The sequence below is a fragment of the Notechis scutatus genome, chromosome 2 (assembly GCF_049901735.1).
Source record: "Notechis scutatus isolate UNSWTSFEM ecotype Mainland chromosome 2, rNotScu1.2, whole genome shotgun sequence".
Lineage (NCBI taxonomy): Eukaryota > Metazoa > Chordata > Lepidosauria > Squamata > Elapidae > Notechis > Notechis scutatus.
This window is the reverse complement of record NC_142010.1, coordinates 10,878,112-10,897,700: the sequence shown is the minus strand read 5'-3', so window position 1 is coordinate 10,897,700 and position 19,589 is coordinate 10,878,112. Positions and strand designations below refer to the sequence as shown.

Sequence of the window (19,589 nt, the reverse complement as noted above, 5' to 3'; positions counted from 1 at the left end):
GGTGTTGATGCTATTATAAACTTATTGTAGCATTTGTTTTTGGAAAAGATAATTGGAATGTTATAAGATTCAATATTTAGATTTATTATTTAACTATGTATTTAATCATTTTGGATTTATTATTTTTCTTTTTAAAAATTAGTAGATAGAATGTACCAAGCAGAATCAGATTGGGTATTAGGTGTTATTTTAAATGTTAATTTAGGGGATGATAGAAAGGCATCATACTCTGATTAGTGATTTCAGGAGAAATTCTTTTTCCTTTTTACTATAGGGAATGAGACAAATGGATAATAAAGAATGGACAAAAGATACAAATATAATGACTTAAATTAAAATGAATTAAATAAGATAGAATTAAGAAGAGTGAAATGTGTGGAGAAGCTAATATAGAAGATATAGAATGGTAAATAAAATAGGTAATGGCATGTAAGATGAGCATGAACATAATTGAAGTCCATATAGAGAGAGGTATCTGGGGCCAAGTTACTTTCCTAAAAGATCTCTTATATTTTTGTGTTTTGTGTGTTTATGTATGTGGGAGAATTAATAAAACCTTGCAGGAATATAGGATGAGAATAATGGTAACCAAGTCAGAGAGAAATAGATGATAATTATAAATTGGATAAATATAGAGAATAATAATAATAATAGTGAAATTGAATAAGAGTAAAGAGAAATAAGGAGAAATTTGATAAGAGATATTTGTATGCTCATATGGAAATGGTCTAAAATAGAATTATGTTGTATAAAATAATGTTTTATTTGACTTGTAAAATTTATAATGGAAAGAGGTTTATGTATTTAATGATGGTTTGTTTGTCTTTAAAATTAATAAAATTTGTTTAAAAAAAAAAAAGAGTAACGCCCAGATCTACACTGATGTCATAATAGGTATAAAAATATTGTCTCAGGAAGAACTGGGGGTTCAGAATTTGCCATGCTAATGCTCTGAACACTTTGCGCAAATAAACCCTGTATTCTCCAACCTTTCGTGGTCTTGTGTCCTGATTTGGAAGCAAGATTTGCTGCAACAGTATAAATGTTTTAATTGCATAATATAGTATTCTAAAAATACGAGTTCTAGATATACTCGTAAGAGAAGAAACAGACATCTTGCAATCTCCGGAAATGGGGAAGAGGCGAACCCCGGTGTCCGCTTTGGAAGCCATATTGAGATCCGATGCTCCCACGCTGCCACAACTGCGGGGGAGCGGGAGGGGGGAATTCATTTGAGAATATCTTGTTAGACAAAATAAAATTCTTTTTCTGGTTCAAGGTCACGTAGTGTTGCGCACAGTGGAAAGTAAGTTTTACATTGGGACGGATGTGATGTGGAGATGGGGAATGGGGGATGGATTTGTAGTTTTTACTTTTGCAAGGAAGCCCGAAACTTTCAGATTCAGGATTCCACAGATGTGCCAGTTACTATCCAAATAGAAGGAACTTTTGAGAGTCTTGTAGTTATTGGCTGGAATGGAGGTTTGCTGGAATGTTGACACCCGGAGACTCCTTATCTCTTACACTAGAGGTCTCCAAATTTTAAGACTTTAAGAATTCTGGGAGTTGAAGTCCACAAGTCTTAAAGTTGCCAAGTTTGTGGACCCTGTCTTACGCTTTCATCCATACCTTTGTAGGTTTCGCCTTTGAGATGTTTCCTCGTATGTCGGTTGAGAGCCGGCTTTTGGGTGAAACTTTGCCCACACTCAAGGCAGCTGTAAGGCCTCTCACCCGTATGAACCGTCTGATGCCGAAGGACCTGAGAAACGTCCCGGAAACTCTTTCCACATGCTAAGCACTCTGGACGCTTGCGACTACCCATGTCAGTCCTTGGGTGTTTCATACTTGGGATGAAACCTGTTTGGAGGAAGCGAAGAAAAGAAAAGAAAAACAACCCAAACTACCATAAGTGTACAGATAGTTCTCGACTTGCAACATGGGTGTGAAACACAAAGCCTGTGGGCTGCGGCCTGAGATGTGGTCGGATTCAGCCCACGGGGGCCACCCTGGAAAATGTTAAGGGGCCAGCCCGCATTGCTTCAGCCCGGTCTACCTAATGCAAAGAGGAAACATCGGGCCAGCGTGATTTCGGCCCGGTCTACCCAGTATGAAAAGGAAACATACCAGCAGTTTGGGGAGTGGTGTTAAGCTGCCCACCCAGTCAGCCACACGTGACTACAGAAGGAACAGATCAGACATCCAGCCCTTGCTTATCAGTGGAGACCAAGTGGAGCAAGTGGCCGGTTTTAAGTTTCTGGGTGTTACCCTAAAAGAGGACCTGACCTGAGGTGCCACATTGCAGCCATGGTCAAAAGGGCCCAGCAGAAATTATACTACCTGAGACTCCTCAGAAAACAACAGCTGAATGAAAAACTGCCGGTGACCTTCTACCGCTGCATCATAGAGAGTATCTTAACTTACTGCACCTCTGTATGGTTTGCCATTTGCACAGTGGCAGATAGGAAAGCGCTCTAGAGGGTTAACGTCATTGCCCAGAGGATCATGGGTTGTCCTCTTCCCTCTTTGGAAGAGCTTTATAGCTCCCGCTGCCTTGAGAAAGCTCAAAACATTCTCAAAGATCCATCTCATCCTGGGTACCCTTTTTTTGAACTATTACCATCTGGCAAGACGGTACAGGAGAATAAAAACAAGGACAAATAGGCTGAAAACAGCTTCTATCCCAGGGCAGTAAATTTACTGAATTCTACTGTATAGTGCAATATTAAAGCAATATTAGGGGTTTTCAATTCAATGTATAGAATGTGAAGGATGTGTGTTTGTGTTTATTTTGACAGTCAAAATGTACACTGACGATGGTATTTAGTTTAGTTGTATGAGGTGCAATGACAATAAAGTAAAGTAAAGTAAAGTAAAGTAAAGTAAAGTAAAGTAAAGTAAAGTAAAGTAAAGTAAAGTAAAGTAAAGTAAAGTAAAGTAAAGTAAAGTAAAGTAAAGGTAAAGGTAAAGGTAAAGGTAAAGTAAAGTAAAGTAAAGTAAAGTAAAAAAGTAAAGTAAAGTAAAGGCACTCCAGCACTCCTGAGGTCAACCACAGCCCTGAGGCAGCCCTCAATGAAATTGAGTTCGATACCACTGACTTATGACCACAACTGAGGCCAAAATTTATGTTTCTAAGCGAGACAGTTGCTAAGTGAGCTTTTGTCCCGTTTTACAACCTTTCTTCCCGCGGTTGGTAAGTGAGTCGCTGCAGTGGCTAAACTTAATCACAGAGTTCTCAAGCTTCCCCATTGGCTTTCCTTGTCGGAAGGTTGCAAAAGGAGATTAAACAGGATCCTGAGACACTGCAATCCATCACGAATAGGAACCCATTACCAAGCATTCCGGATTTTGATCACATGACCCTAGGGATGCTGCAAACGGTCGTTAAGCGTGAAAAATGGCCGTACGTCACTTTTTTTCAGTACCGTTGTTAACGTCGAGAACAGTCATTACCCGATGTTTGTAAATTGAGAGCTATCGCTATATGCATCCATAGATTGACAACACATTTTAGTGTTTTGATTAACAGGCAGCCAAATGGAGAAGGGGAACCATTTTGGAAGATACGATAAGGTTCCAGCAAAACGTTACCAGAGATACATTTTTAGATGCTCGTAATTTACATTTTTATGCAATGTTATGAAACTTTTGATAGTTTTTTAGATTGATATTGAAGCTCTGGGCATTGGCACAAGTAAAATAATAATAATAGGCTTGTTGTAGGCCAAGATTTCTAAAGTTGGATTTTAAAGTGTGTAATTTAACTCTGAGGAAAAATAATAATAAAATAATAATAACAGAGGAGCTTCTGTGGGGCAGAATGCAGTACTGCAAGCTACTTCTGCAGCCAGCTGCCTACAATTTGGCAGTTTAAATCCCACCAGGCTCAAGGTTGACTCAGCCTTCCATCCTTCCGAGGTGGGTAAAATGAGGACCCAAATTGTTGGGGGGCAATATGCTGACTCTGTAAAACGCTTAGAAAGGGCTGTAAAGCACAAAAAAGCGGCATATAAGTCTTAAGTGCTATTGCTATTGCTAATAATTATAACCTGTAAGGCTCCCAGAGATACCTTGTGGGGGAGATGGGCGGCAGAACCGTTTAATAAATAAATACATAAATTTGCAAGAACTGAGAGATTTTTAATTGCTGTGATTATGTCTGATTTCTCTCACACTATTTAGGTGTGTTTGTGTGTGAGAAGAGGGAAGAGGAACTTTAATCCTCACAGCAAGGGTAGGTAGAGAGGTTCATGTGTAGTAATTAACAAATAATTACTATGGAAGGGCTACCCCCATAACATGCATTGAAAATTATATATATATATATATGTTTTCTTAAGTTTTCGTGGATATTTATATGTATGGTATTCAGCTTTGTTCGGGTATTTTTCCACGTCATTATAGTTGTGCTTTTAAAGTTGTAGCAACGTTTCAGCAGAATCTCATCTGCCATCATCAGGCTTCTGTATAGTGTTTGTCAGATGAACACTATACAGAAGCCTGATGCTGGCAGATGAAATTCTGCCGCAACGTTGCTACAACTTTAAATGTTTTCGTAGATTTTCACGGGTACAGGTATGCAGGTCTTGGCATGTTCGGGTTTTTTCCCGTGTAAGATTGAGAGCATCTTGGCAACGTTTCGACAAGGTCCCACTCGCCATCTTCAGGCTGGTGAAGGTCATCACACAGCCCATGACCCAGTTCATTACAACCCAGGAGATTACAGCACAAGACCCAGGATGTCAAAACAATAGAACTCAGAAGGTCATCACACAGCCCATTACCCAGATCGTTACAACACAGGAGGCGGATAGACACATAGCCAATACCTCAGCCACTCGTTCTTACAAAATGTCTTACAAATGTCACTCATCACACCCAGCCCCACCTCCTGGTCACTCGCCTCAAAGGAAGAGGTTGGATTCAGCTGGTTGGGACTAATCCCATCACTGGCTGGCCCCACCCGCGCCCATTTTTTGGCCTGTTTTTAGGCAGTTTTCAGGCAGTTTTTCGGGCAGTTTTCAGGCCAATTTTGGCTGGAAAGATGGCCCTAAAACAGCTCAAAAATGGCTTGAAAGCCCACAAAACAGGCCCTTTTTAGGCTGTTTTTCCAGCCAAGATATGCCTGAAAACAGCCTGAAAAACGGCCTGAAAATAACCTGAAAACAGCCTGAAAAACAGTCCTTTTGGGGGGCCTTTTCAGGCCGTTTTTCACCCCTAAAAAGGCCAAAAATGGTCCAAACAACAGGCAGGGCTGGGGCCTGCCAGTGGTCCAATTTGCCCGTTCTCCAAACCGTGCAGAATCGGGACAAGGGGTTCTGGTGAACCTGTCTGAACCTGCAGCAGCCCACCTCTGCTTGTAGTTCTGTTTGAGCAGTGTGCCTTTATTGTGCCTTTGTTGTATTACTGTGGATGTTTTATGTGGGTTCCTGGCAGGGGTGGGATTCAATTTTTTAATAAACGGTTCTGTGGGCGTGGCTTAGGTGGTGGGCGTGGCTTGGTGGTCATGTGACTGGGTTGACGTGGCTTGGTGGTCATGTTATTGGCTGGGTGTGGCCAACTCAACATCACTCACATCAAGGCACGCATCTCCTCGCCTGGCCTCTCATGACTGTGGGGATGCTGTAACAGTCGTAAGTGTGAAAAATGGTCATAAGTCACTTTTTTCAGTGCCATTGTAACTTTGAATGGTCACTCCACACAAGCAAAGTACCAGCAAAGGAGGGGAAAAACTCCAAAGAAGTTCCAGAGACAGGAAGTCTAGTCTTGCCAAGAATGTAATAAGGGTTAACGGAGAGGCAGATTCTGTAAGCAACACCAGAATGTTTCCTTCCTGCCTTCCTTACAGGATTAGGCCAGTAATTTCTTCTAACAACCGGTTCTCCAAACTGCTTAGCATGTTAACAACCGGTTCTAGCGAATAGGTGCAAACTGGTAGAATCCCACCCCTGGTTCCTACTCTATGTAAGCTGGCAGGTTTCTCTGAACGTAGAAAATAAACCAAAATAAAGATTGGCTGCCTGCAGTCCAGTGGATGGCAGGGTGACAAAAATCACCATTGCTGCCGAAAGTTGCAATTATAGCCCAAAATCGTACCCAGTGGCAATTTTTATCGTTTCTCATTCAATCTCCCAGTGTAGAAGAGGACACAGGTGAGCTTGGAGAATATATTTGGCCATTGTTAACAAAACATGAGCTTGGTCCTGGTAACTACATACAGGTAATCCTCAACTTACAATCCCAATTGAGCCCAAAACTCATGCTGTTAAGTGAAACATTTGTTAAGGGTCAGTTTGCCTCCTTTTACGACTTTTCTTGCCACCATTGTTAAGTGAATCATTACACCTGTAAAGTTCGTAACAGGTCACGATGAGTCACTTTTTCAGTGCCATTGTAACTTTGAATGATCACTAAATGAACTGTTGTAAGTCAAGGACCACCTGTGATCTGGTTGTTAAGTGAATCTGGTTTTCCCTTCGACTTTGCTAGTTAGAAGGTCGCAAAAGGGGATGACATGGCCTTGGGGCACTGCAACCGTCATAAATGTGAGTCAGTTGTCAAACATCCAAATCATGTGACCATGGGAGTGCTGCAATGGTTGTAAGAGTGAAAAACGGTCATAGGTCACTTTTTTCAGTGCCGTTGTAATTTCAAACGGTCACTAAACGAACTGTTGTAAGTCGACTACTTGTACAGCATGTGAAAGAAACTCAAGATTGCCTTTCTTGATTGTCTTTGGTGCAGGAGAAAGAAAAGATGAAAAACACCATTAAGGCTTTCGATATTTCACATTTCGAGACCTTCAAATTTCTAGGTTCTATCATATCACATGACCTAAAATGGACACCTAACATCAAAAACATCATCAAAAAAGCACAACAAAGAATGTTCTTTCTGCGCCAACTCAGAAACCTCAAACTGCCCAAGGAGCTGCTGATCCAGTTCTACAGGGGAATTATTGAGTCTGTCATCTGCACCTCTATAACTCTCTGGTTTGGTTCTGCAACCCAACACGACAGACACAGACTTCAGAGGATAATTAGGACTGCAGAAAAAACAATTGCTACCCACCTGCCTTCCATTGAGGACCTGTACATACTGCACGAGTCAAAAAGAGGGCTGTGAAAATATTTACAGACCCCTCACATCCCGGACATAAACTGTTTCAACTCCTTCCCTCAGAACGACGCTATAGAGCACTGCACACCAGAACAACTAGACACAGGAACAGTTTTTCCCTGAAAGCCATCACTCTGCTAAACAAATAATTCCCTCAACACTGTCCAACTATTTACAAAGTCTGCACTACTATTACCGTTAATCTCCTCATCACTCCTTATCACCCATCCTCTCCCACTTGTGACTGTATGACTGCAACTTTGTCGCTTGTATCCTTACGATTTATATTGACTGTTTCCTAGTATGATTTGATTGCTTATTGTACCCTATGACTGTCATGAAGTGTTGTACCTTGTGATTCTTGACTCTTGACGAATGTCTCTTTTCTTTTATGTACACTGAGAGCATTTGCAGCTAAGACAAATTCCTTGTGTGTCCAATCACATTTGGCCAATAAAGAATTCTATTCTATTCTATTCTATTCTATTCTATTCTATTCTATTCTATTCTATTCTATTCTATTCTATTCTATTCTATTCCATTCCATTCCATTCCATTCCATTCCTATTTCTATTCTATTCTATTGAAAAATATAGGCCTCACAATATTCTGTTCATGTAGCTTAGATCGGTATTTCTCAACCTTGGCAACTCAATTAACAACCGTCTTGCTCAGTCGTGGTCTTAAGCCGAGGACTCAGCCACCCTCCAATATTCCCTATGAGATTCCCTTTGAGATAACGGCAGGGCAGACTTCATCGTACCTGAGTCATTCTGGCTTTCCAAATGTTTTCTCAGATGCCGGTTAAGTGCTGGTTTCTGGGTGAAACTCTGCCCACATTTGAAGCAGGCGTAGGGTTTCTCTCCCGTGTGGACGGTTTGATGCCGGAGAACGTGTGAAAGGTCCCGGAAACTTTTCCCGCATTCTGGGCACTTCGGACGCTTCCGACCCGAATGGGAATTCTGGTGATTCCGAAGCTCCAAAGCGTCTTGAAAGCTTTCGCCGCATTCGAGGCACCAGTGTCCGTGTTCCTCCAAACGGACCACCGTCTCGTAGACCCCTTCACTGCAAAGCCTCGCTCCGTCCCCTTTCTGGATCGGCTCCGGTGGGTTCGTCTTCACCAACCCATCCCTTCCCTCGAGGGATCCTGGTTGCCCCATTAAGGATCCAAACAACATGGGAAGCTCAGGATCCCCTGGCTGAGAAACTCCCCCCAAGGGGTTCCTGCTTATGGCGGGGTCACCTGTGGAAACAGCATAAACATCCAGATGTTGAGCTTCCTCTACTAGACCAAGAACAAGAAACAACGGCTGGAATTGTATCCTGGTACATCAGGTTGGGGGGGGGGCTGTATCCTTCCCAACACCTAGTTTCCAACAGAGACAGCCTAGATCCGTGATGGAGAACCTATGGCACGCGTGCCACAGGGGGCACACAGAGCCATTTGTGCACGTGAGGCAAAGTTACCTCACAGCTGTTTTTCGGCCTCCCAGAGGCTTGAGGAAAGCCTTTGCAGGCCGAAAAATAGGCCCGTTTCGTCACTTCCTGTATTTTCGGAAATACCGGAAGTGACGAAATGGGCCCATTTTTTTGGCCTGCAAAGGGTGCAAAGGCTTTCCTCAAGCCTCTGGGAGGCCAAAAAAGGACTCAAACGGGCCGAAAATCAGCTGGGAGGTGCAGTGCAGGTAAGGGGGCAGCATGTGGGGGATTGTGCACGCATGCGCATTGCCTTCTGGATGCTGGCAATTTTTGGCACAGGAGCCCAAAAAGGTTAGTCACCACTGGCCTAGATTGAACTATGACTAGCTTATTATTGAGGTTATTATTACCATACTACTAGCTTATTCCTAAAGGAAACCAACCCTGACTATTCTTTGGAAGGACATAAGCCACATTTTTCAGCGCTATTGTAACCGGTCACTAAACGAACTATTCAATACAGATAGTCCTCAACTTATGACCACAACTGAGGGCAACATTTATCTTGCTCAGTGAAAAATTGGTTAAGTGAGTTTGGTTGGCCTCCTTTGACAACCTTTTTTGCCATCGTTGTTAAGTGAATCACCACCGTGGTTTAAATTAGTCACACGGTAGTTTAGTGAACCTGGCTTCCCCATGGACTTTCGCTCATCAGAAGGTCGCAAAAGGGGGTCGCGTGACACACACACACACACACCCCGGGACACTGCAACTGTCATAAATGTGAATCAGTTGCCAAGCGTCTGAATTTTGATCATGTGATGCTGCAACGGTCGTAAGTGTGAATAACGGTCATAAGTCACTTTTTTTCAGCATTAGTGTAACTTCAGTCACTAAATGAACTGTTGTAAGTCAAGGGCTACCTGTATTCAATATGGGTAAATACTGATTGTACACTTCCAGCACCCAATCAACATGTAACACTCTGCCCTGCCTTTACTACCAGGAGTACCTACCCGCTGAGCTGGGATCCTGACCATCTTTCAGTTCAGCTTCTCCACAAAGGAGGCTGTTAGATCCAGAGGTTGCCAGGGATCCTTCAGCCTCTGGGGAGATCATCACCACTGCTGTGCACGGTTCCAGCACCTAAAATAGAATATAGAATATAGAATATAGAATATAGAATATAGAATATAGAATATAGAATATAGAATATAGAATATAGAATATAGAATATAGAATATAGAATATAGAATATAGAATATAGAACATAGAACATAGAATATAGAACATAGAACATAGAAAATGAAATAGAATAGAATGGAATGGAATATAGAATGGAATGCAATGCAATGCAATGTAATAGAATATAGACTGGATTAGGTTAGACTAGAGTGGAATATGGAATAGAATGGAGTAGAATAAGAATAGAATGGAGTAGAATAGAATAGAATATAGAATGGAATGGAATAGAATACAGAATACAGAATGGAATGGAGGAAAAGAATAGAATATAGATTGGAATAGAATAGAATAGAATATAGAATGGAATAGAATAGAATATAGAATAGAATAGAATAGAATAGAATAGAATAGAATAGAATAGAATAGAATAGAATATAGAATAGAATATAGAATAGAATAGAATAGAATAGAATAGAATAGAATAGAATAGAATAGAATATAGAGTAGAATATAGAATGGAATATAGAATGGAATGGAATGCAATGTAATAGAATATAGAATGGAATAGTATAGAGTAGAATATGGAATAGAATAAGAATAGAGTAGAATAGAATAGAATAGAATGTAGAATGGAATGGAATAGAATAGAATATAGAATGAAATAGAATAGAATATAGAATGGAATAGAAAAGAATATAGAATAGAATATAGAATGGAATGGAATATAGAATATAGCATGGAATGGAATGGAATGGAATAAAACAGAACAGAACAGAATAGAATGTGGAGTGGAGTGGAATGGAATGGAATAGAATAGAATAGAATATAGAATGGAATGGAGGAATAGAATAGAATATAGAATGGAATAGAATAGAATATAGAATGGAATGGAATAGAATAGAATATAGAATGGAATAGAATAGAATATAGAATGGAATAGAATAGAATAGAATATAGAATGGAATGGAATATAGAATATAGCATGGAATGGAATGGAACAGAACAGAACAGAACAGGAATAGAATATGGAGTGGAGTGGAATGGAATGGAATGGAATGGAATGGAATAATAGAATAGAATAGAATAGAATAGAATAGAATAGAATAGAATAGAATAGAATAGAATAGAATAGAACAGAATAACAGTCTTCTAGTCCAACCCCCTGCTCAGTTGATGCTAATTCAGACTATAAACTCTATCCCCTGTTACACTGGTATATATACAAGGAGAAAGCCTCAGAAATGAAAATAGATTAATTTTATCAGAATTGGGTCACTAATAAAGGAAAATTAAATTCTGAGTATTAATTGGCTCCAGTTTCTAACATACATACAGCTTCAGGTTAAAATTGCATCAAAATAATTCAAAATTACATGGAGGGATGTGCGATTAAGCTCCATAACTTTTCTGCAAAATGTGATATAGTGATGAGAATGGTGCCACCCCAATAAATTTATCTTTTTATTGATATCGATAGCATAACTTTTCCATTCATTTATCCGTGTAACATCGTCATGCTTTTTGCATGAAAAACTGACAAACTCTAACATCAGATTAAACGACAAGGTTTCCATGTTTATTTGGTATCTAAACTGAGCTTTTTGGCTTTTCTCTTGTGAATTACAGCAGGTGTCAACTCATAAAACATTTTGTATACACGTTTTATAGCTGACAACAGAAAGAAGGGGGGGAGGTTTCAAAGAGCAGGCGGCAGTGTGGAATCGAAAGTACATTCCATTCATGTTTTCTTCAAAGACTGATTAGATGACTGAAGCTTCTGCCGTGCAAAAATCTAATTGGAGAGCATGATTGATGACTCTTGGCTATGGACGTTTTTTTGTTGGATGATACACCCAGAGGGGTGGGGGGGAAAGCAGAATCAAGGATGACAGTGAATTACGTATCTCAGAGTTGGCTACGCCCAGGTTAGTGCTGGACGTAGGATGGTAGCTTCAAATAAATCCTCTTTAGTTTTAGGAGAGTGGCTTGAGGCTCATGATTTAATTGGAGTAACTGCCAGAATCCTGACAGTAGGATCATCCCTGGGAAGATTCCAGCAGCAATCGGCAAGCATGGACGGACTCCATTTCCCTCGGTATGTTTTCTCCATGCCTGCAATATCCTGGTGGAATCTCACCCCATCACTAACTGCCCCACAGTTCAAAGGGAAATAGTCTAAATGCGAGTGGAAGAAGCGAATTTTCAGTGACATGTTTGCACCAAGTGTTTTATAGCAGGGGTCGCCAGCCTTTTGGACCTCAGGGACCACCAAACTCATAATTTTAAACCCCACGGACCACTAATATGAATTTTGACTGACGGTGGCTTGCTGACGTTGGTGGGGAAAGTCGGTCCCATATTCCAGAGCTGCAATAGTCACAGGACTGGCCCTTTGGTCATCTCGGAGCAGCTGCTCCTCCACCCGGGTACACCGGCCTGCCATGGACTGGAGGAGCTGCTCCGAGATGATCAAAGGGCCAGTCCTGTGACTACTGCAGCTCTGGAATATGGGACCGACTTTCCCCACCAACGTCAGCAAGCCACCCCGGGGCGGATTTCCCTCCCCCGCCGTTGGTCTTACCTTCCATTTCCAGCTCGCGTGGCTCTACTCAAGGTCAGGTTTGTACTCGGCCAAAGGGTAAGTGCCAGTGGGTGGGTGGGCCATGTAGGCGGCGCAGCCTTGTGTTCCCGTGCAGCCTGGATTAGTTGCTTTGAGGGGAGTGCTTTGGGGGGGACATTTCTCTGCAGACCACCAAAATTTTCTCGCCGACCACCAGTGATCCGCGGCCCACCGGTTGGCGACCACGGCTTTTTAGGACCTAAACAAATTTCCCACCTGTTTTTTATAGTCATCTGCCTTGCTGTTCCCAAAATGGAGATAAATTTATACACTTCCATGGGGTAGCATTTTCATTGTTGTATCGTACTTTGTCGAGATATTACAAGGCATCATGATAAAAAAAAGATAAAAAGGACGTTGAGACTCTAGAAAAAGTACAGAGAAGAGCAACCAGGATGATGAAGGCACTGGAGACTAAAACATACAACAAATGGTTGCAGGAACTGGGCATGGCTAGTCTAGTGAAGAGAAGGACCAGGGGAGACATGATAGCAGTCTTCCAATATTTGAGGGGCTGCCACAGAGAGGAAGAAGGGGTCAAGTTATTTTCGAAAGCACCCGAAGGCCAGACAAGGAATAATGGATGGAAACTGAACAAGGAGAGATTCAACCTGGAAATAAGAAGAAACTTTCTGGACAATCAACCAGTGGAACAGCTTTGCCTTCGGAAGTTGTGGGAGCGCCATCACTTGAGACTGTCAAGAAGAGATTGGACTCCCATCTGTCAGATATGGTGTACGTCTCCTGCTTGGGCGGGGGGTTGGACTAGATGACCTAGAAGGTCCTTTCCAACTCTGATTATCTGAAGAGTGCAAGCAACTGTTAAACAAATGTTAAGCAACTGATAAGGGAATAGACGGTGCACCCAAGAATCATCCGATGCTAACTTATAAAGAACGGTTGCAGGAACTGGGCTTGGCTAGTCTAGTGAAGAGAAGGACCAGGGGAGACAGGATAGCAATGGTCCATTATTTGAAGGGCTGCACAGAGAGGAGGAAGGGTTCAAGCTATTCTCCAAAGCACCCGAAGGCCAGACAAAGAATAATGGATGGAAACTGAACAAGGAGAGAGATTCAACCTGGAAATAAGGAGAAACTTTCTGACAGTGAGAACAATCCATCAATGGCACAGCTTGCTGTAGGAAATTGTGGGAGCTTCATCACTGGAGGCTTTCAAGAAGAGACTAAATGGCCATCTGTCAGAAATGATGTGGGGTCTCCCAGAAAGAGAAATAATAAAGAAAATAATGGCTTGTGCAAAATTGGAGAGGTTAACCTTAGAATTGAAGAATAAAGGGGAATCAGCTTACTATGAAACTTGGAATAAATTTTATCAGTGGATACAAAACAAAAAGACGCAATGAATAGAAACTAAAGCAAATAGTGTATGAATAATAGGAAAGTTAATGGTTTAGCAATATTTTTGTATGTATGGTATATGCAGGGGTGGGATTCAAATTTTTTAACGACCAGTTCTGTGGGCGTGGCTTAGTTGGTGGGCGTGGTCATGTGACTGGGTTGACGTGGCTTGGTGGTCATGTTATTGGCTGGGTGTGGCCAACTCGATATCACTCACATCGAGGCATGCATCTCCTCGCCTGGCCCCTCATGATTTTGGGGATGCTGCAACAGTCGTAAGTGTGAAAAATGGTCATAAGTCACTTTTTTCAGTGCCATTGTAACTTTGAATGGTCACTCTACACAAGCAAAGTACCAGCAAAGGAGGGGACAAAAAAACTCCAGAGAAGTTCCTGAGACAGGAAATCTAGTCCTGCCAAGAATGTAATAAGAGTTAACGGAGAGGCAGATTCTGTAAGCAACACCAGAATGTTTCCTTCCTGCCTTCCTCACAGGATTAGGCCAGTAATTTCTTCTAACAACCGGTTCTCCGAACTGCTTAGCATGTTAACAACCTGTTCTAGCAAATAGGTGCGAACTGGTAGAATCCCACCCCTGGGTATATGTAATGCCAAAACAGCAGCACCATTGTATATTTACAGTTGCAAACAATAAAAAATATATTTAAAAAAAAGTAAAAAGAAAAATGGTGTGGGGTCCTTCCAACTCTGTTAATCTAATCTAATGATCATGAGATACCTCTCTCCCTCGTAGGCAAATATACTCGCCTGTGTATAAAACTTCACTGGGAAATATCTTGAAAACTTTAGCCAACCAGCTCCTTTATCACCTGTTTTCTCATTTCATCTAATCAAAATATGTCAAATTAACACATTTTATCTCAGAGGTCGACAATTTCCCCAAATTTGTAGGCCAGTGTTTGTTAGGAATATGAGTCACCTAACAGCCATTTGGGTTGGACAATATATAAACCAGGATAGAAATTTTAATACTGTATCTTTAAGAAAATGCAAAACTGTAATTAGGTGTGGTTTCTCAAATGGTCATAAGATGGAGCCAGAAACCTGGATTGTTTAGTCTTAGTCTCAGAAGAGAGTGCATCTCAGTGAGTATCTCTTTTTCCTTCTGTTGGAGAGCATTGCCGTTCCTCCATTTTTCCTAACTGACTGATATTCATGGATTTGATGTAAGCCTGATACTGAACTGTTTTTGACACTGGACTTTGTTATTGGATTATCCCTGGACTGAAAACTGACTGATTTAACCTCTGAATGACTTTGGACTGCTTGTTTTGAACTTTGCTTAAACTTTTCTGGAAGTAAAGACCTACATTTACTGTACAGTGTATCTGTGTGCTGTGTGTGTATTATTCAAACGCTACTCTCAAATAGGTCTCCCTGTACGCGCTCATTCTCCTAACGGGGAATTACCTCAACAGTGTTACCTTAATCTCTTGTTTCTGACTCCTGAGGAACTCCTCTGCGAGACTCACTGCCTGGGAACAAGCTTGAGGACAACGGTCCCTGACCCAGCACTGCATCTCCGGAGGTAGGATAGCCAAGAACTGCTCCAGGATCACCAGCTCCAGGATCTGCTCTTTGGAGTGCTTCTCTGGCATCAGCCATTGACGGCAAAATTCCTGGAGTCTCTTGCAAACCTCTTGAGGTTCTTCAGCTTCCTGGTAACTGTACTGCCTAAAACGTTGGCGCAGAGCCTCGGTCAAAAGAGCCCCTTGGTCCACAAGTACATCCTTCACCAGCCTGTTTCCTTCAACCTCCGGACCATAAAGGATCCGAGGAGGAAACTCTCCGTTGTTGACTACCAAGAACTGAGGAACGCTGCTGTCTCCATTCAACCCCTGGTTGATGTTGGGGAGCAACTCGCAGGAGTTTGACTGGTGTGAAGTCTCAAACCCAGGAGGGAGAAGCTGGACTGTCTTCAAGACTTCCTGCCACTGGGTCTCCCAGCGTTGAGCCAAAACTTCTTCTGACCCTTGGACCGTCTCTTGGGGAGCCATCCAGCCTAGAAATTCTCCTATGTTCCCAACCTGGATGACTCGAGGGACCATCCGTTCCCCGTCAGCTTCTAAGGACCTCACTTGGGCTTCCTCCTCGGACTTCCTTGCAGGGTTCACGCCGTGCCCCAGAACATTCTGGAAGGAGAGGAAAGCGGCTCCTCCAGGCCTCAGTTCCGTAGCCATTTTTGCGGCTAACGTTTCACAGAAGGCAACATCCACCTTCCTCCGCGTTTCAAAGCTGCAATGAGGAGGATTTCCAAGCCAAACAAGCTCACAAACAATTGCAGCCTCTTCTTTGAAAGGTAGCTTTAGAAATAAAGATAAACGTTTACAAAGCAGGAACCGGATGGATCTTCTGGTGAGGCCCACAAACGTTGAAAGATTTCAGTTAAAAAAAGAAAAAGAAAAGAAAGAAGTCACTCAAGGAAGGGGCCAGCAACATTTCTGGTCAGCAGATAGAATTTTCTTCCTTGAAGGAACGGACAGCTGATTCTAAAAGAGAGAACGTATATTAAAATGTTGGAATAAAACTCTGATCATCCCCAGATATTTTAAGTACTTATTAATCAAATTTATCTAGCCGCCCACCTCACATGAGCTGGGTGAAACTATTTTTTTTCTCAGTTCAGGAAAATTCAACAGCATGCAAATTTTTTGGATAATTTCACTAGCTTCTAATCAACATAGTATTCAACAACGTTACGTTAGATTTCTTTTGTCTTCAACCAGCAGAACTATCGTTGTTTGTTTATTTATTTAAAAAAAAAAATTGGTGGTGCTCCCTGGCTTAACATGGCATTATGCTCAATTTACAACCACAATTGCGCACAACATTTGTGTTCCTAAACAAGACCGTTGCTGAGTGAGCTTTGCCCCATTTTACGACCTTTCTTGCCGCAGTTTGTAAGTGAATCAATGCAGTCGTTAAGTTAATAATATGGCTGTTAAGGGAATCTGGCTTCCCCATGGAAGGTCACAGAAGGAGAACACATAATCCTGAGACACTATAACCGTTGTAAATGTGAGTCAGTTGCTAAGCATCTGAATCTGGCGATGGGATGCTGCAACAGTTATAAGTGTGAAAAATTGTGATGAGTCACTTTTTCCAGTACCGTTTGTAACTTGTAACGGTCACTAAACAAATGGTTGTAAGTTGAGAGCTATCTGTATTTTTCTTTTTCCTTCTCTTTTTCCCTTGTTTATTTGACTGCAAAATCTTATGGAAAGAACTATCTTTCTGATGTTGGGATGACCCAGGGTGGAATACAAAATAAAGTCCCAAAAACAGATGAAACCCTTTTTATTCCTTCACTTTGCTTCAAAGCTCCAAATATCCTTGACTGGAGGCAAAAAAACTACTCCACAAACAATTACGGAAAGGAGGAAATGCCGTTTAAACTAAAAATGCTTATAAATTATAAAGAGTAAAAACAACACAAACCACACTGAAACAATTAAGAGAACCAGGCAAGATAAGGGCTTGAAGATGTCCACAGATATCGGAACACACGCTGGGAAGGAGGGCAAACTCAGAGAGGAACAACAAACTAGAGATATTTCCACGCTTTGTTTCCAGCACTGGCCCATACGCATGTCGGTCCTTTTAACCAGTTCTCACAGCTGCAGCCCATGAAGAGGATCAAGGCCCTCTCTTCCCCAGTAGACCACCATCTCTCTTATCCTCTCCTCCCTGCGTGCCCTAGGATGGAGAAGGGATGAGCCTGGTTTCTTCCTCTGACTGCCCAGCTGGCTTCTGCCCTTCCCCAGCCTCCTCACCTCCACTCCCTTGGAGTCAGTCTCCAACAGGGGCATGACAGATGTAATCTATGCATTTACAATCCCAACAACGAATTAAATGGGATTTGCTCCCAAGTAAATGAACCAAGGAATGTAAAATGTTAACGTGAAATATTTAAAAGTTACCTTCTTGATTCCTCCAGAATTTCAGGATAACCAATACTGTGTCCCTTCTCACCTGCTTTTTCCCAAAACAATCCTGCAGAATAGGTTAGATCCAAAAGGAACAACTCTTTTAAATCAGAGTCTCGCCTTGAGTCCAACAATTTGAACATCTTGAAAAACAGATATAACCCTTCCTGCTCAAGCTCTTCGATTTAAGATGTACCACCAAGATTTTGGTCTCTTTAAAGTTTGTTTGTTTTTTTAATTTAAACTACCAAAGATTTTAAAGATATTTTTAGAGGTAAACCATTAACATTTTCAAAAAATTAATTTTACTTCATATTGGGATTGTTTCTAATAGGAGAAAACGTGGATTGCCATATTTCTAAAATAAATACATCAGGGCCTAAAAGGCATCCTTAAAACATAATATTTGTAGGTTCCGCAATTCTAGCACACCTTGGCGGACTTAATAATAGACTAACTTTATTGTTACTTTAAAGGCACACTCATCGGCCTACATTAAAATGAAATTTCATTGCACGCAGCTCACAAAGGGTCACCACCTCCAATATACACTACACAAACACGACAAAATAAATAAATAAATGCAAAATTATGCATATACTGTCAATTCTTTTTCTTGTAGATTTATTTGGGCGTGTAGCTATATTCCAGCTATATTTAGCTGCTTTTCCAATGCTAGAAACAAATTCTTGAAGCATGGTTAGCTTACACCGCTGCAACTAAGGTGTCTAGTATAAGGAGGGGAAGTTACAAAAAGTATTTCAAGTTCCCCGTGCTGTGGTCTTCACACAGCATCCAAATTCATCGCAGCAAAGAGATTCTAAAAGGGCAGCAAAGCTTTCTAAAAAGAGATTTCTAAAAGGGCAGGCAGCTCAGCCTATTGCAAGCAGGAAGAAAGAAAATTCTGGTGGTTTTTGTTTTTTTTTTAAAGTGGAATCAAGGAGAAAATGGAAAATAAAAGGTTCCCCGGAAGAGAAACTTAAGCTCCCACAACAAATTGCAAATTGCAAATGTAGCTAAGGAACGCACAAAGGGGGAAAGTGCAAGAGTGCGCCAGGACCACAAGTGAGCGAGACTGGACTCTGGCAAAAAACCTTTTGACGTCCCAATTTTGCACCCAGCGTGATTCTCACCTGTGCATTAATGCTCCGTCCCCACAATCTATGAGTTCCCCCCTTGGTGTAGATGGGAAGGGAGGGGTGTTTCTTGTTGCCTCTTGTTCTGATAGTTTCCTACGAGGCAGGGTGTTTGGGCGCAGGAAGAGGCCTTGCCGAATCCATATGCCCACCCATCCTCCAGCCCCAAGGTTACTCCAGCCTCTCTAGGAAGTAGGAGTGGCTGCGGTGTAACCCTTTAGTAGGCTTTCAGAAGGAGCATGGAGGGAGCGAACCGTGCCCCAGGACGGGGACAGCTCTGTGGCCTCCTGTTTGAGGTGCACGCGGAGAACATTTCAATTGGGATCCTTTTTTCTTTTTTTAAAAAAAGTGGGGAGATGATGGCGAGGATGACAAAGCCACACAAGGCCTGGGGACAACAGAGGCCTACACAATGAGGCTCCTGGGATTTCTAGCATAGCTGGAGAAGAGGATTCCCCCAGAAGAGCTTTTATAATTCCCCGAGCATCTCTCAGTAGGGACCAATCTCAGTAGGAAGACCTTCTAATTCAGGGTTTCCCCAATCTTGGCCACTTTTACAGATAATCAGAGTTGGAAGGGACCTTGTAGGTCATCTAGTCCAACCCCCTGCCCAAGCGGGAGACCCTACACCATTTCTGACAAATGGCAGTCCAATCTCCTCTTGAAGGTCTTAAGTGATGAAGCTCCCACAACTTCTGGAAAGCTGTTCCATTGGTTGATTGTTCTCCTGTCAGAAAGTTTCTCCTTGTTTCCAGGTTAAATCTCTCCTTGTTCAGTTTCCATCCATTATTCCTTGTCTGGCCTACAGG

At 41.9% G+C, this 19,589-nt stretch overlaps 1 protein-coding gene across 3 annotated transcripts in view; it reads right to left on the bottom strand.

Annotated features, from left to right (window-relative positions):
* Window positions 1-18,964, bottom strand: part of LOC113424443 (uncharacterized) — a 31,321-nt gene extending 12,357 nt beyond the window's left edge. The window contains exons 1-6 of one of the 3 annotated variants that reach the window (XM_026686140.2): window positions 18,778-18,964; window positions 17,639-17,711; window positions 15,143-16,207; window positions 9,552-9,681; window positions 7,880-8,359; window positions 1,630-1,857 (exon numbers count right to left, since the gene is read on the bottom strand). In XM_026686140.2, coding sequence (XP_026541925.2) covers window positions 1,630-1,857; window positions 7,880-8,359; window positions 9,552-9,681; window positions 15,143-15,898 — 1,594 coding nt within the window. In that variant the 5' untranslated portion in view covers window positions 15,899-16,207; window positions 17,639-17,711; window positions 18,778-18,964. The remainder of the gene's footprint in view (window positions 1-1,629; window positions 1,858-7,879; window positions 8,360-9,551; window positions 9,682-15,142; window positions 16,208-17,638; window positions 17,712-18,777) is intronic. The other 2 variants (XM_087952917.1, XM_087952916.1) reach the window with 2 other exon arrangements.
* Between the last annotated feature and the right edge of the window lie 625 nt (window positions 18,965-19,589).